The following is an 18,480-nucleotide window of genomic DNA, read 5'->3' as shown; positions in this document are numbered from 1 at the left end:
TTTAAGTTATCTTTTTCTATTGAATATAAAAATATATATTTTTTTTGTTTTCCTAGTTTGGACACATAAATTGCTTGATTGTAATTTGTAGACGTTTAGCATGAAGAACATTATAAGACAAAAAAAAAACGAAAACAAAAAAAATTGTAACATACATAAAAAAAAAACACAAACACAATATGCATTTGATTTGTTTTATTTGATTTTTTATTGCGTCGTTTTAAATTCGCCCAATGGTTTTGCACGTTGGTTTATGTCTTGGTTTAGCAAGCGCAACAACCAAATAAACGAGCAGCTACACATATACATACATGTATAAACACTAGCATACATAGCACAGGCAACAACCACCACTGCAACCGAACGAATGAAAGCAAACAAAACAAAAACAAAGCAAAAATTGAAATGGAATACAAGAAAATTATTTTGGATTCACAATTTATTTGTTGTTAACCCAGCTACATGCGATCAAAAGCAAAGCAAGAAAAACCCCAAATTTTGTGCTTATAGAATGGCAAAATTTCTTTTTAATACACATATACAAAATTATCTATGTATGTATATTGGACAACTGGATAATTCATAATTGTATTTGTGGATTGAGCAATTTTCAGATTTTTGTGGCAACCAAACTGTACGACAGTTTGAGTAGCATTGGGATGAAATTGTAGTTGGCCAATTGTTTAAACAATTGTTGTTTTTGTGTGTGTGCGTATTTTTTTTGTGAATCTCGATGGGGTAAATTTATCTATTGAGCACCTAATGTTTAAGAAATAAATAAAAAATTTCCATCCACAATAGACATTTTCAAAAAAAAAAAAACAAAAAAAACAAAAAAAGAAGAAATTAAAATACATAATGAAAGACAAGTGAACCAAAATATCCAATGAATATAAAATAAATTAATAAACATTATAATTGTCATCTTGTCGTTATATAAATGTGTGCTATATGTATGTTCTTAAATATTTGATTTTTTCATCAGCAAAATATGCAAAGTAAATGACAAAAAAAAAAACGAACAATGAAAATATTACGAAGCAAATTAAATTGGTGTAAATTATGCAAGTAAAAACAAATCACAAAATAAAAAAGGATGAAAAAGAAATAAGTAAAGTAAACTACTAAACAGCTTAAGCAAAACAGAAGATACAATTTCAAGGTACATACGTAATTTCCTAATCATACAACAACAACAGCAACAGAATATGTATATGCCGGCATTTTGTAACACTGACACACACATACAGATACACACACAAACATGATATATTTGCCGTTACTCTTTCGTACACCGCACCGACCGTTACCTTTTAGATTTTTTCTGCACGTTTTCACACAACTACTACTATTTATGCTAACGGTAAGCGACACATACACACAAACTCACAACCACAAAAACACACACGGAAGATATAACCAAGCTAGAAACAAAAACAAAAAAAAATCCAACAAAAAATGAATGAAATATATGTTTTCTTTAAATGACTATACATATGCATACATATTAAACCCCTCCCCTCCAACAGACACACGAGGACTTCTAATAAGTGTTTATATATATATACATAAAATACATATAAAACGATAAAAGAGCATAATTTTTTTGTCATAAAGCAAAATATTTGTGTGCTAAAAAAAAAATAAAAAGAAAAGAAAAGAAGCGTAAGAAACCAATTTTTGATGTAAAACTTCAACGGAAAACAGGAAAAACCCTAATGAGGGAATCAAGTGAAGTGAATAAAGTTTAAAAAATGATTTTTGTTGTAATGCAAGGCGCGGCCGACGACAGAGAGTGAGAGGGACAGAGCAAATTTCGCATTTGGTTTAAATTTTAGGTTAGGTTCTATTTTTCTTTTAATTCAGCGTTAGGCAACGCTAATCTACTTTTCCTTCTCTTTTGTGCAATCCTCAAACTCAAAGCTTGTAGCTGCCACTTATTTCTGTTTTTGAATAAAACAAGAAAAACAAAGAAAATACTAGCTTAAAATTTAGTTTGTAACTTTAATTTCGTGAAACAGTTTTACTTGTATAATTCATATATATTATTTTAAATTCTATTCCCACATACTTTTAATGGCTCTATGAATTAATTTTACCTTGTGTATGGAATGAAAATTACATAAGTTTTGTAAGAATTAGTAAATTATATGAAGACATGTGGAGAAATGGAACATTTAAAAGTAAACTCGTATTGAGTAAGAAAAGAAGAGAATGAGAAACAAAATGAGATCTTAAATGTGAAATAAAAGTACTTCTTGAAACCAACGGCTTCTTTTCTTTAAAAATGGACGATTTTATTTAATGATTGTGTAAGTATGCTACATTTAAATCATTTAAATAAATAATGCATTTAAAAAACTGTTCTGATAACAAATTACAATATTCTGAACAAATATATTATTTTTCATTTAATCACGGCCACACGATATAATCAAATTATCAAGAATATACCACAGTCTCGATGAATAGGTTATTTATTTAGTAGTGCAGAGTTGCCAGCTTCTTAGATGATATGATAGTTGTTACTGCTGGAGTGCAGCCGAAATACTGGTGAAGTTGCGATACAAAATAGCTAGAAAAGAGACAGAATTTTCAATATTTTAATATTTTCTTTATTTATTCAAAAAATATCCATTATTTTTGTCTATTTCGACAAAATCGTTATCGACATCGGTGCTGTACAAAATAGTGATGACACTTTGCCACAATTTTGAAATTATGAAATAGCAGAGTATCGATATACATAAAATACATAGAGGTTTCCAAAACAAACCGATGTTGACATAGAAAAAAAATATCACCAAATCAAGTAACAAGAGATTTTCCGATGTATCGTATTAAGAATGAATAAACCGTACATATATCGCATTGAATATCATCGATTGTTTTCCTTATATAAAGGGTCGATACAATATCGATATACAACCCTGCCATTGGACAGCAGCTGTTACGCGAATAGGAGAGAGAATAGTCGAAACCGAAAGCAGAAAGTCGAAATGTTGCGTACAATATCACGCGTTAGCGAATTGCCAATTGTTGTAAGACAATTGCAAAAAGTACGTAACTGTAATGCAGCTGTTGCTGTCACTAACAAAACCATTGTCACTGTCACTAATACAAAGCAACAACATACAAAATCAACAAGCAACAGCAGCAATCGGAATAATAACAACACCAGCAGCAGCAGTAACAATAACAACAACAACAACCACTGGATAAAACGAGAGCAACAACAGCAACTTAGATTTGACAGCAGACGCAGTTATTCATCGTCATTTTTCGGTTTATTCCAGAATGCAGCACAGGCTGGTGTCGCTAAGACGAACAACTATGCCACTGAGGCGACCGTGCAGGTCAATCGAGTAAGTATACAACCCAATTTGCACCCCCGCCACACAGTGAAAAGAAAACGTCGATTACATAATGTGTGTGTCAGTGTGTGCTTGCGTTTTTTATATGCTCTTTTTTTGTGACCTGATTGAACAGAGTTGCATTTCGCATTCGTCGGCTTATATTGCCGGTCTCCCAAGGTCACGCTTTGACACTCTGTCGCACTGCCAGCTCGTGACCGACGTCGGCAGCGTCGCAGCGTCGGCGGTACGCATTTTCTTATCAGCGGCGCAGCAGCAACAGTTTCTGACTGATCGGACAGGTTATGCAAAAAGAGAGTGCAATATGTTAGAGCTCTCTCGCTCTCTTATTTTACTACCCACTCTCAGCCAAAGTAAAAATTCTTTGTTGATTCATATTATAAAAGTTGCAAACAATCATAAAATTTAAATTTTTATATTATAAAAATTATGGACCGGAACCGTAACGGTGACCATTGACCGGTATTAACCGATTGAAATTGTAACCGATTTTCGGTAATCGGTTTCACAAAACATATATCGGTTTCGTAACGTTACCGGTCTTTTTTGATATTTCGGTTTCAGATCACAAAAAAAAAAAATTTGTAAAAATGTAAAAAACACCGTTAAGAGATCTATCAAATAAGATTAATATTCAAATTCAAAAGGAATATTAGTTTGAAAAACGATAATTACACCTTATGAACATAATTGCATTGAATGCAATTTGTTTCGGTTTGTAAAATTTGGGTTTTTCGGTTTCAATATATATATATATAAATGTTTTCTTTTGGTTGAGGTTTCATTAAGGGAAAACAATTTCAATCGTTCAATAAATCGTTTTTTTTTTTTATTATTAAATTAAAAAATATATAGTAATGTACAAAACGAATAGAACAAAATTAGTTGATACGACTAGCATCAATGAACCGTTTTAAAAATTTACTCATTTACTTAATTATGCTTAAATTCGCTTAAATGTATCGATATTATTTTTCGAATTTTTTAAAAATAATGGTAAATTCTTGGGGCTTTTAATATGTATAAAGTTCATAATTAAATTTGAAGAAAAAAATGTTGAACCAATTCAAAGCCAATACTCATTCGGTGTACCAACGAATAAAATAAAATTCCAGTGTTCGAGCATCTGTACCAAATTTTGGCACTCTCAATGTACAAAATCATGTTCCGTTTCCCTCTCTCTGATTACACTCCATCATTCACACGCAGTATTTATAATGCTATCTCTGTCTGCTTTGTGCAGCCCTTTAAACTGCATCGTCTGGACGAGGGACCGGAGGCCACAGTGAAGCTAACCAAGGAAGATGCGCTCAAATACTACACACAAATGCAGACGATACGTCGTATTGAGACATCTGCTGGCAATCTCTACAAGGAGAAGATCATTCGTGGCTTCTGTCATCTGTACTCGGGACAGGAGGCATGCGCCGTTGGCATGAAGGCGGCGATGCGCGATGTTGATAATATTATATCGGCATATCGTGTTCATGGCTGGACCTATCTGATGGGTGTCTCTCCACTGGGCGTGCTGGCCGAGTTGACCGGCCTACAGAGCGGATGTGCACGTGGCAAGGGCGGCTCCATGCACATGTATGCGCCAAATTTCTTTGGCGGCAATGGCATTGTTGGTGCCCAAGTTCCACTTGGTACTGGTGTTGGCCTGGCCTGCAAATACAAGGGCAATGGTGGCATGTGCCTGGCGCTTTACGGCGACGGTGCTGCCAATCAGGGCCAGGTGTTTGAGGCCTACAACATGGCCTATCTGTGGAAGCTGCCCGTCATCTTTGTCTGCGAGAATAACAATTATGGTACGTTGATTTTCATATAAATTTGGTAGCTTTGCAGAGGTTATATCTTAGGGTATTTATGGAAATGGACCATGGTAGCTCATTTATCTTGTTTAAATTTAATTTTACTTAAATTTCACTTGAAAACCACTGAAACTTACTTACAATTTGAAGTATATCTATCCTTCAATTCCAATTCAATTTAATTCAATAGGAATCAGCTGTAGGCTTTGAAGAGGCTATTATACTTTATGTAGCTATGTACAACGCTTAAAAAACCCGTGGCAGACCCCATATATTATATAAAGTTGATATGTCCATGTCCGTCTGTCTCGGCCTGTTCGTATACAGGCCTTTTCCGGTTTTCACATTTGACTTTATGGCAGTTATTCAAATGTATTTTAGTAGCTCCCACTTAGGCAAAGTATTTCAACATGAATGCATTCTACTTTTTAGTATTTAAATTTAACTCAAAATTTTAAAGAACTGGTTAAAGAAATTCACTTCCATAAAATATAGACGAGAGTGAAACCCGAAACTGGCCTGCTTACTATTGTTTAATTTAATTTTAACGGATTACTATATCATATATGTAACTGTCATAGCTGAATGATCAGTTGAGATTGAGTACCAGACACCTCGGCGTGTCGAAGATAAACTTTTCATTTATGTAAGGCTCAAGACAAACCTGTTATTCCTTCTCCGGTTTATAGGCATGGGTACCAGTTCGGAGCGTGCCTCGTGCAACACGGACTACTACACACGTGGCGATGCTCTGCCCGGCATTTGGGTCGATGGCATGGACGTGTTGGCCGTGCGCAGTGCAACGGAGTTTGCCATTAAATATGTGAACACACATGGACCGCTGGTGATGGAGACGAATACGTACAGATATTCGGGTCATTCCATGTCCGATCCGGGCACCTCGTACCGTACGCGTGAGGAAATTCAGGAAGTGCGTCAAAAACGTGATCCCATCACATCCTTCAAAGAGTTGTGCATTGAGCTGGGACTCTTCACCACCGATGAAGTTAAGGTAAGGACACAAAACATATATCTTAATTAGCAAGCACCTCTCTTGACCTACTTTTTCCATTTACATTTCCTTTTCTTGTTTATCATTATCAGGCTATCGACATGAAGGTGCGCAAGGAAGTCGATGAGGCCACCGCATTAGCCAAGGCCGATACTGAGCTGCCTGTTAGTCACTTGTGGACCGATGTCTCATCCAATAATTTGGAGCGCAAAATTCGCGGCACAATTGCCTATGATATTGATCATGTCCAGGAGCGAAAGGGTGTCAACCATTAAAGAATCAACTATACAACGAATCGACTAAATGGCATACACACACACACACAGACAATTACACACAAACACATACATAAAAAAGCGAAATCTCTAGACCTTAAGCCCAAAGTGAATGTTAGAATATTTTTGTTCGTTATTAGAAAAAAAAATTACGTACTGCGTTTCTACAAAATTTTATAACATTCGATATATTGTGGATTACTGTTAACGTGCTAAGCTTCGCTTTAAGCGTGATTAGGAAAATATCGTAAACTTGAATACCGTTTTGATTACCATTCTGTAAACGCAGTTATGTTTGCATATGCACCTAAACAGAGTCACACCCACATATACACACACAGAGGCACACGCAAAAAGACACTACACGTAGCTAACCACGAATTATGCATACTCTTCCTCCCAAAAATATAAAACACAAAACACTCAACATGGGCCAGTGGCAACAGCAACGGATATTATATGAACGTGTTCAATATGGTTTAAAGTGAGGTGTAAATTGTTGAAATATAAAACTACATACATACATAATCAAGTTTTTGTCTATGAAATGGATGTTTGAACGAAATTAGTAATATTTGAATGCAGAACGAATTAAGAGGTTAAACCATGAGCAAAATGACACTTCCCTCGAAAATCGGTCCAGTTTTGACAAAGTTATGAAAGTTTGAAGATCGTCAAGCGTTTGACCTATCCACTTTACAAGTCCACATTCTTGTACAATTTGCCATGATTTTTTTTACAAGAAAATGAAAGGTTCCTGTTTTCTAGTAATTACGCTATTAGGAGATGATTAAAAGTGAAAACTGGAGATTTAAAATTTTCATTTTTCAAAATTTCAAATAGTAATAAAATCTACACCCATATCTAGTGGATTTTTTTTTTTACTAAGTTAATTAACTTTAAATGCAGAATAAATTAAGAGGCCAAACCATGATCAAAATGATATTCCGCTTCAAAATCGGTTTAGTTTTTACAAAGTTATGAATGTTTGAAGTTAAACAAGTCATTGACTTAGCAACTTTACAAGTCAAAATTTTTGTCCGCTTTAACATGATTTTTTACAAAAAAATGAAACGTCTCAGAATCAAATTTTAAGTGTTGTTTTATACTAATTACGTTATAGGAAGTTGATTAAAAGTGAAAACTTGAGACTTAAAATTTTCGTTTTTCAAAATTTCAAAGGGGGGACCCTATGGTATTAAAATCTACGCCCATATTTAGAAGGAATTTTTTTTTACAAAATTAATTAAGTTTAAGTGCAGAATGAATTTAAAGGCCAAAGCATTATCAAAATGAAATTCCACTTAAAAATCGGTTTAGTTTTTACAAAGTTATGAAAGTTTGAAGTTGGTCAAATCAATCAATTTCAAACTTTTTGTCTGATTTACCATGAAAAATTTAATTTTCAAAAAGCACTTAGTTTAAATACAAAATTAACTAAGAGGCCACCATTATGATCGGTTTGTTTATGATCAAGTTATGGCAGTTGAAATTTGGTAAACTCGTTGTCCTAGTAACTGTACCACAACCGTACCGGTGCAAAAGTTTCGGTTTTCGGTTCTTGAAAAAGAATTTGTTTTGGTTAAGGTTTCGGTGCCGGTACTAAAAATGAGACGCTTGGTTCCAGTACCGGTTCCAGTATTATTCCCAGATTTTAGGTAATCTAGTATCTAAAAATGATTTTCATATTTAGAATAATTTTTTGTAACAGAGATAACATTGAAAGAATACTCGTTAAATCAATTTCGAGTTTTTTTTCGGTATACGTTTATCTTTTACATATTTAGAATTTCTGTTTTATTTTGTCTCTATGCGGTTTTTATTAGAAGAAAAAAATTAAAGTTAAATTTATTATTTCTTATGCATTTATAATAATAAATTTTTAGCTGTTCTAAATACTAAGCGATTGAGATCCAAGCAACTGCAAAGGAAAGCACAGTTAAAATTATTATAAAACTAGCCACACGATGATGACGGTAAAAGGAACGTTGCAAGGTCGCCAAACCATGATGAGGTTAAGATTGCTACAAAACTTAATGCATGGTCAGTGTATGAGACACCCTACTTGGCGAATTCCAAAACGCTTTAATTCCGATTGTTCAACATTAACGCTAGAGAATGTAAGTAGAGTCCATACATAAATTATTCAGTTATACAATACTATATCAAATCGGATGTGTAAGCATCAGCTTACAATATATACTTTATACATTTTACAAATATTATATTTTTGTGCAAAGTTTGGTTTTGGATTTATGAAAATCTTTATATTGGAATATTGTTTAATTACTAAAATTCTTAATTCTTAAATGAATACCTTTAGTAAGACAAAATTATTTTTTTTTTAAATTGAAAACTTAATTTTTTGGCGCAAAATCGTGGTTTTTGTTTAATGACAGTCTGAAGGTAAATGAGCCACATTTGAATCCATATTAGGATATCGTTTATTTACTTAAGATTATTTATTTATTTAACCCTTCAATTATTAAATTCAATAAAATTAGTTAAGATTTAATGAAATTGTTTTTTCCGGGCAGACATTCAAGTGCTATGAACTGGATAAGGGTCCGCCCATGGATGTTGAATTGTCGCGCGAGGATGCACTCAAGATGTACCGTCAAATGGTGGAGGTTCGTCGCTTGGAAGTCGTATCGGGTAACATGTATAAGAGTAAGCAAATTCGTGGCTTCTGTCATCTCTATATTGGACAAGAGGCCGTCGCCGTTGGCATGTGCGCCAGTCTAAGGAAAATGGATAGCGTGATCACAGCTTATCGTGCCCATGCGTGGACCTATTTACTGGGTGTCTCTGCACACGGCATGATTGGGGAATTGGTTGGCGTTAAGAGTGGTTGTAGTCGTGGCAAGGGCGGATCCATGCATACGTATGCGGACAATTTTTATGGTGGCAATGGCATTGTTGGTGCTCAGGTGCCACTTGGCGCCGGAATTGCCTTGGCGCACAGCTATAAGAACGATGGTGGTGTCTGTGTGGCACTGTATGGCGATGGGGCTGCCAATCAGGGACAGGTCTTTGAGGCCTACAATATTGCCAAACTGTTGTGCCTGCCCTGTATATTCGTTTGCGAGAATAATCATTATGGCATGGGCACCCATGTGTCACGACATGCGGCCCTAACCGATTTCTATATGCGTGGACAATATATGCCTGGTCTCTGGGTCGATGGTAATCAGGTGCTGGCCGTTCGTAGCGCCACACAATTTGCCGTGGATTATGCTCTTAGTCATGGACCGATTGTGCTCGAGATGAATACCTATCGATATGAGGGACATTCCATGTCTGATCCTGGGATATCATATCGATCACGAAAAGAGGTTCAACAGATCCGAAAAGATCGCGATCCCATTGACAGTTTCCGTAAACAGATCGTGTCGCTTTGCCTCAGCGATGAGGACGAACTGAAAAAGATCGATGAGGCAATCAAAAAGGAAATGGCTGCGGTAGCAAAAAAGGTTATTGCCGATCGCGAGGTAGGTCTGGATGAACTTGCCGGCGATATTTATGCGAAGAATCTTGAGCCCAAGATACGCGGTGTTTCCAGTTATAATTTAGTTCACAAAAAGATTTCCGAAGTTTGCTTTGGCAAACCGAAACCAACGCCAGCCAGTGAGATGAAAGATGTTCCCGTTGGCGATGCGGCTTTGTTAGCCGCCCAAGCGGCGGCCAAGAAGAAGAATGACGAAAAGATGGCCAAAGAAGCGGCGGCCAAAGGCGGTAAAGGTACAGCTGATGGAGCAGCGGCGCCAACTGCGGCTGCACCACCAGCGGCTGCACCACCTGCCGCTGCCCCACCTGCCGCTGCACCACCTGCCGCTGCACCACCTACCCCTACACCACCTGCCGCAACACCTCCAAAAAAGGCTTAGAAATATCGATTACTTGACTCGACCAAATTAAGCAATTAAATTTAATAACAACATTATGGCTTGCCTCAATGATAACGCATAATATAATAACTTAACTTATATATAACAACTTAACTTAACATATAACTTAATGAATGAAAGTTATTTAACCTGCGGAGCTTTTGAAAGCTCGCCTTACTTGACTTGACAAACTTAAGCAAATAAATATAATACAGATATGGGCATTTTTTCTAGAATCGCAAACAATTGTGTCTTATTTTTATATATTAATAGTTTTATACTAGCTCTTCTTATTTCCTGTGCAAAGGGTAGGTTCTGTTGATTTCAGGATTCCCAGATGTAAAGGGTGGTCCATATAAAAATGGGAATTTAATTTTGCTATAAAAAATAACTGCTAGATATTTTTCAAAGGTTGAACATTTATTGGAAAGGTTGGTTCATGTCCTTTATTTAAAAAAAAACAATTTCGGTCAAATGACCACCACGGCTGACTTGGGCTACTGCCAATTCGATCCACCCAATTTTTGAGAACATATTCAATTGTTTCGGCACGTACTTTGAAATTTGCTAAAAATTAACTTTTTTTTTTTGCACATTTTCCTCTTTTTCATACAAGATTTTTTTGACATCATCCCAAACCATAAAAAATAAAGGCGAATATATTTTTTTTGCAGTCACTATTAGAATTGTTTGGCGAAACTTTTTGCATCAAAACATTTTTTATTTAAGCCCCAGGAAAAAAGTTAAAAAAGTAGATTTTTAGATAAATTCGAAAATTGCAATGGGTACTTAATGGGAAAGTTTTGTACCATTCAAACGGCATTTTGAAGACCTTTCCAAATTGTAAATGAAGTAACTTCAAATAGCGAGTTGATTTAACTTCAGTTTTGTGTAAAATATTTTGACCACTCCTTTATATACTTTATCTACATTCCAACAAAACCATTATACGATTTTTTGCGAAATTTTAATGGGCTCAGAGTAATAATAAAATGTACATTTGTGTCAATGTTTATTTATTGTGTAAATTTAAATAATTTTAAAATAATTTCACTTTTTACTTTAATTAAAAAGTAATTTCAAAAGAATTTAATATGTTACATTTTTTTTTGTTTCTTGTAATGAAATATATTCACTGAATTCTCAAATTTTCAATAAGAAATGAGAAATAATTGCATGTATAGACAAGTGACCAGCTCGTCAATATATTTGTGCCCACTTGTGTATAATAAAATACCGGCTGAGCTTTTAAGCAGCTGCCATTAAAGCTTTTGCAATTGGTTGAGCTTTTGTCACTGTTATTGGACGGTGAATTCGCTGTGCAGCAAGTGAGCTTTGTGCTTTAAGATTTGAGCAGCCTGGCCCAAAGCTTGCTGTGGTTGACACCTGTGCGCCTACAAAAGCTCAGCCTTCGGCACTTACGCTCTCACTCTCCTCTCACACTCGCACACTCTCTCAATCAGAGTGTCGCTCTTTGCAATTGTCGCTAATCGTGTGCGACGCGTTCCATTCATTTATCAAGCCGTTAAATGGCCGCTGCCCACGCGCCCATACGCCTTGGCGTCTCCCATCCCACACTTCTCTGCATAACGAGCACCCGCACCTGTAAGCTAACCCCACCCCACCCCAGCCGCAGATTTCCCGCAGCCCTTGCGACGATCAGTGTCCATCGCCTGTTGCGAGGCAGCAGTCGATCATCTGGCAGGCATTATTCAGTTTATTCAGAGTCAGTCTCTTCGCGATGCTCTGGCGTTGATCTTCACGTGCGCTGTGAACGGTTCGAGAGCCACGACGAGTGTTGCCAGATTTGACGGCTCATCTTTTCGCCTTTCGCTTTTCGCCGCGTGTTGCTTTGGTGGTGCGATTATAGTGAATGTTTTCTTTTTTTTTATTTTCTTCATATATTTTTTTAATTATTGGCAAAACTACAAATTCCCTATAATGATTTTATAAAATTTCTTATTTTTCTATTTTATTTTTTGTTTAACCCAAAATCATCATATAGTTTCATTATAACACAGTTATTTTCACACTTTTCTCTTAATAATAATAGTTTTCCTTGGATTTTCTTTAGATAGATTCTGTGATAAACATAATTTCTTCTTCTACCATTATTTAGAGAAAGTCATGAGTTAAGACCATACAGCATAATCATTGTTGAAAGCATTGAAGTTTTAAATTTTTTATAGTTAATTTGATATAACCATTTTGTCCTCCAAGTCAGTTTTGTTTTCTGGGTCATCACAAATTTCTTTATTTTCTATTTTGATATGATATCTATAAAGATTGTTGTATGTTTTGGCACTATTTTTTTATTTCCCCTATTTGTGTCTCTTTTAGCAGTTTTGTGTTTTGGATCTCATTTTCGCCTGTCGGAAGTGAAAAGCGCTAGAGGCGGGTGCCAAATATTTAAAAAAATTGTTTTTCATTTTATTTGTATCCATTCTGCAATTTCTTATTTCATTTAGTCTCTTTTCTTTGCTTGCTCTATTTATTTTATTTGATTTTATGCTGACGCATACTTATCACACATATTAACGACTCGTGCGAGCAATTTCATTATTATTATTATTATTGTTATATTTTTTTTTTGTCATTTTTTTTTCAGTTTTCGTTTTTCAAGAATAATGACAAATATTTATGAATTCTCGGATATACGGGTACTACTTCCAGCTTAACTACAAAGCGTGCACGCGTTTTATTAAAGTTCGGCTAGAAACATTTATTGCAAATATACACATTAAGTTTGTTGTGTTGTTTTAAGTATTATTTATGAGTATATATATATTTATACATTTAAACATATGTGCGGCAACAAAACTGTGGAAACAACGCAAATAAATATTTCAAGGTAATTACATTTGTTATGCATAATTTAGTTTTGTTTATTTATAAATCTCAATGCTCAAATTACTGACCGATTGAAGTTGAAGTCAAGTGTTTTGACAAATATGAAATATCTAAGTATTCCAAAATATGCTTATTCTTAATTATATATACATATATATGTACATACTTATGTCTGCTACGAGTGACATACTTGAGTGGCATCTAAGAGCATAAAATGCGGCCATTAGCTTTGTAGAAGTTTGTATGCCCTGCCAAATAGAATATCGATGGTCTATATAAATCTACATAGGAAAATTGTTAAAAATTTTACTTCCCTACGTTGAAAATGCCTGACTGCTGATTGCTTATTAAAAACTTTAACGTGTTTTTGACGGACTTCAAAGTCATTTTCAAAACTCTACTTAGAAAATTATTATACCATACTTAAGCATGCCGTATGCAACTTAAACTGTTTCTACACAAAAATCTAAATCATATTTAATATCTATACAAAAAACAGAAACAATGCTGGAATATACTAGATATAGATTTAAAGATGTGAGTACTTCAATAGCTACGTTTTCTTTTTTTTTCTTTTTTTTTGCAACGAGTTTCGAATCGCAGCTGAGCGGCAGTTTTTTGTATTTCCGCCACATTTGCATAGCCGAATTTGAAATGTACCCCTCGTGCAGAGAAAGAGAGATCATCTGAAAAATCTGAGCGACATACACACATTGTCTGGGGGTGTGATAGTACCTATTAAAATAATGCTAAGAAGCACAACAACAAACGCTTCACTCAACGTGTTTCATCTCAATTGAAATTGTAATTTACACGCTGACAACTTCTTGCCAGACATTTCGAAACATGGTCGAGCCTACATTGTGGGAATTAATTATGGGCACTGAAGTATTGGTGATAATATAGCCCTGACTATTCTGAGACAGGTGCTAACTAGCATCATATATAAGCTCTTAAATATTGGACAATTTAGTTATGATTATTTCTTTAATAATTACACAAATTACTCAATGTCGAACGATTCCAATAGTGTATAAATTTTAATTTTATTATAATATTATTTCCATATCTTTTTCTTTTTCTTTGTTTTATTTACTGAGAACCACAAATTTAATGAGCAGTACAACTAAATATAAAAGCAGCTCTATTGTTCTTCAAAGAACTTTGCTTACAACATGCTTGTTCTTTTGTTACCCCATACATATGTATATTAGTTTAATTCAGAATATAATGATTGTGTTTCGAATTGTAATGAAATCTTTTGGGTTGCATAAGTTACGACAGCTGACTTGTAAGTATAATTGTACACTGTAACCACATTGCGTATACGCAACTTTTAATAGATTCTCACACACATGCTGAAATAAATATGTAGACATGTACTACTGTGTATGTGTGTGTGTGTGTGTGTATGCGTCTCAATTACCACAATGCCTAGCATTATACTCGCACTTATAGCCGACACTCGCTTTAATGTTGCACTCAAATTACACAAATGCTTTCAATTTCTCTCCCGTCACATACAAAATGTACTTGATGTTTGGTGGCTGAGGGTGGTATGAGGAGATGGTAGGGATGTGGGGGGTGTACCTATGGGTGAGCCAAGGAAACGGCAACCGACAACTAATCCCGCATCAAATAAATATACATACATGGCAATTGAATAATTGAACAATAATGTGACTTGTCTCGTCTTTTGTGCAACATCTTTCGAATTGATGTCAGTTCCACTTTTCAGTGGGGATGCAGCAGAAGTGGGGGTGTCAGTATTTTTAATATATATTTATCATGTCTTGTACAATTGATAATGACAACAGATCACACTGTCTGGATCGCAGTCCAGCTTCGTTTGTACTATATCAATTTTAAAGTATATCAAGTTCAAATAATTTATATATTGTATTTTGTTGTTGTTGAGTTTTGCCTCAATTTCAACAATTTGTACAACTATAACAAAAACTGATGACGCGACCTTGAATTAAAATAGATTTTTATGCGCGACACTCACCGATCTCCGCACGTCACCAAATGCCATCCCAAAAACCAAAACCAAAACCAAATGAATATTTTTGGCCCGTTTTCATATAGTTTGTCTTTTCCCCTTTGTATTTGTTTGTATTTTATTTATTTTTCTTTTTTCTAAATAGTTTTCTAGTATACTCGTTAGCCAAAAATGCAGTTGCTATTAAATTGGAATGAATTTTGTACTAGATAAGACAGTTTCGAACTCAAGTGGCGCACAGAAAAGAAATAGATTTATATTCACCGCAAATGGAAATCAAATGAACCACGAAATTGAATTGTATGCTATGTAAATTTCAATGAAACAAATAAGAAAATTGCTACAGCTAAAGCATATTTTGAACACTATTAAATACCCAGCAATTTTTCATTTACATTTTTGAAAAGACTACATGTAATGGTTTAGGTTAAAAAAATGTTAATCTTATGTTTCCTTACCAAATGTCTAATCTCAATAAAGTCTAATCTCAAAAAATTATATATAATATCTATAATTTTCAATCTTATGCATACTTAAACTAAAATAATTAACAATTCTTGTAAGCGTTCAAAAAGTGTTGAGTTTGATTTTCAATGCTCAAAATTTGAGTAAAAATTTTATAAAACGGCTTACAATTTGTTTAAAGCTTTGCCAATTAAGTTTGGTTTATGTTCAGTGTCGCTGAACAATGTAATATACCTTATACGTGTTTATTGCACGAGGTATGGATATGTAAAGCAATCAGCAAGCCTGTCTAATAATTAACAAAGTTCAAAGTTATATGTATAAACAGATGTAAATCTATAGATACAAATAATTGTATACGCATGTTTAAATATATATATATATATATATATGCATGCATTTAGTATTGGCTAAAATTTATGCATTGATATTACCAAAAATGTTTATAACTAAACCAACTTTTACAATGGCACAGGCGATTTTATTTACACTGCAAAGGCTTTTGTTGTTACGTACTATATACTATATTTGCAATTCAATTTTGGTGTTGTTGTTCCCTGGCGTGTCTTGTAAATATTGCAAAAAAGCATACAGTCATCGCGTGTATGCAATCAATTTTATATTGAATTTTAATTGAACGCTGTCCCGGTTAACTGTAGAGTTCATACATGTTCCATTAATTGCTTGGGGATGGACACCAAAAACTACCAGCATAAAAAAAATAAAAATTAAATATAGTGTACAACTAGGGGGGCAATCTATAAAATATATCTTCAACCAATTCAGCTAAAGCTTTATCACGAAAAATAAAGTTTAATAAGAAATGACAGCAAGTGCGTCTAAGTGTCAAAATTGGGAATTCGTGTTGAATTTTAATAAAAACTAAAAGGGGCTCAAATGGCTGAGGAATATAAAATTGATTATTATTTTTATTATTTAACGATAGGAGTAAGATAAATGAAGTTGAGTTACAAATATATTTATAAGAACAGTTGACTAAACTTATAATAAAATTGTAAACAAATTGAAAATTCGAAATTAAAATAAATACTGAAATGATAATAAAACAAACTAAAAATTAAAAAGTATAAAAGTCTGATGAAAAAATAATACGCCCATAATATCAATTTTGTTTTATTAAAAGGTTCTAGTTGCTTTGAAATTAGTCTTCAAAGGTTTTTCTAAACAACAGTTCCCAAGCAATGTAGCTTCCACTCATAAAACTAATAACACTATTTAACTGACGGGGGAAAAAAAAAATATATATAGGAGATTTTTATGAGATACATGGAAGAAGAGGCTTGGTGCAATTAGAATTAAAATCTATTGGCTCGTGTCAGAAATGACAAAACTCAAAGCGATTTCTCAAAGCGATAACAATAACAATAATAATACGAATGCGAATCCAAAGCGAATCCATAAGCAGAACAGATGTCAAAAGCGACAAAAACTGGTAAAATGTGGTCAATGCACAATATGCGGACAACGTAATAGCCCACGTATTATTTATTTTTATGTTATAAATAGAAGTCAAACAGGAAACAAAACCAAAAAATAAAAACAAAAATAAATTGAAAAAAAAAAACAGAGACGAAAATGAAATTGAGAAACGCAGGCAACCAACACAATGGAACAGAAAGGTAGAGAGAGAGAAAGAGTAGAAGATGGAGGCTAAGTGAGAGGGTATAGGTAGCTAAGCAAAAAGCAACTTGCAGATAAAACTAATTCAAGTGAAAAAAGACAAATTCAAATGAAGTGTTTTCTTACTGTTATACCCTGTAACAAGGATATATGGTAGTGTTCCAATCCTTAGTCAAGTCAAAAGTTTTATATTTACAATGCTGAAGAAATTAGCAGATTTGATCTAATTTTTTATTCTGAGTGTGCTAACGTATAATTATATTTTGGTATATATAAATGCATATGTACATTAGGGTGCATCGATTAAGAAAAATAAATGGTAACTTAAATTGATGTTTTTACCAAGAAACCATAGTTCTAAAATCAATTTCTGGTTACTGCTTTTTGAGTTGAAAAATTTTGAGTTTTTAGTCCTTGTATCGACATAAACTATGTATAGTATGAAAGTTCTAAGTCTAACAACAGTTTTGATACCAATCTTGTCAGGAACAGACTAAAAACAAAAAAGATATGCTTAATGTTATTGCTAAAAAAAAAAAAGAAAACATTTTTAAACTCAAAAGACGGGGACCAGGAATTGATTTTAGAAGTATGGTTTCTTGGTAAGAACATCTTAGGATTAACCGAAGATTACGAATTTGGGTTAACATTTTAAAATTTTTTTTGGGCCCATACAAATCGATGCACCCTAATGTATAGTACATATAACAGTAACTTGCAGGACATCACGACGTCGGGCACTCTCAACTAGAAACCATTCACTTTTATGTTTTGATTTCTATATTATATGGGAAACACAAGAAAAACATTTGAAATGCGAACGAAACGAGACGCAACGAGAAAAAACAAAATATCAAATCAAATGCAGATGATTTCAAGGCAGGTGAAAAACAATGACAGCATACAATGTGAGTATTCTGCACATCCATTAGGCACACGATGATGGCCTGAATCAGCCAAAAACAACAACAACAGCAACAGCAACAACAACAACAAAAACAGCTAAAATCTAATGACGACTCTTGGACATGTGTGAAAACTTAAATGGAAAATAAGTCCAGTTCGGCAATGACACCTCAATGCCGTTTTGGAATTTGATGAATGACTGAATGAGAAAGGATTGTTAAGCTTTTAGCTGCAAACTAGAATTGACGTGCAAAAAA

The 18,480-nt window shown here is 34.1% G+C and overlaps 3 protein-coding genes across 3 annotated transcripts in view; all 3 read left to right on the top strand.

Annotated features, from left to right (window-relative positions):
* The window catches only part of LOC117792771 (glutamic acid-rich protein-like), a 19,482-nt gene extending 1,002 nt beyond the window's left edge, over positions 1 to 18,480 (top strand). The window contains exon 2 of the mRNA XM_034633032.1: positions 18,282 to 18,480. Within this exon, the coding sequence (XP_034488923.1) occupies positions 18,282 to 18,323 (42 nt within the window). The 3' untranslated portion in view covers positions 18,324 to 18,480. The remainder of the gene's footprint in view (positions 1 to 18,281) is intronic.
* On the top strand, positions 2,942 to 7,000 carry LOC117792763 (pyruvate dehydrogenase E1 component subunit alpha, mitochondrial). Its single transcript, XM_034633018.1, has 5 exons — positions 2,942 to 3,059; positions 3,297 to 3,365; positions 4,618 to 5,182; positions 5,875 to 6,197; positions 6,290 to 7,000. The coding sequence occupies exons 1-5, from the start codon at positions 3,000 to 3,002 to the stop codon at positions 6,470 to 6,472; spliced, it is 1,200 nt and encodes a 399-aa protein (XP_034488909.1). The 5' UTR covers positions 2,942 to 2,999; the 3' UTR covers positions 6,473 to 7,000.
* LOC117792753 (pyruvate dehydrogenase E1 component subunit alpha, mitochondrial) lies at positions 8,118 to 10,602 on the top strand. Its single transcript, XM_034633006.1, has 2 exons — positions 8,118 to 8,592; positions 9,010 to 10,602. The coding sequence occupies exons 1-2, from the start codon at positions 8,440 to 8,442 to the stop codon at positions 10,357 to 10,359; spliced, it is 1,503 nt and encodes a 500-aa protein (XP_034488897.1). The 5' UTR covers positions 8,118 to 8,439; the 3' UTR covers positions 10,360 to 10,602.

This window comes from Drosophila innubila, chromosome X (assembly GCF_004354385.1).
Source record: "Drosophila innubila isolate TH190305 chromosome X, UK_Dinn_1.0, whole genome shotgun sequence".
Classification (NCBI taxonomy): Eukaryota; Metazoa; Arthropoda; class Insecta; order Diptera; family Drosophilidae; genus Drosophila; species Drosophila innubila.
Note: the sequence above shows the minus strand (reverse complement) of the source record. Positions and strands in the feature narration are given on the sequence as shown.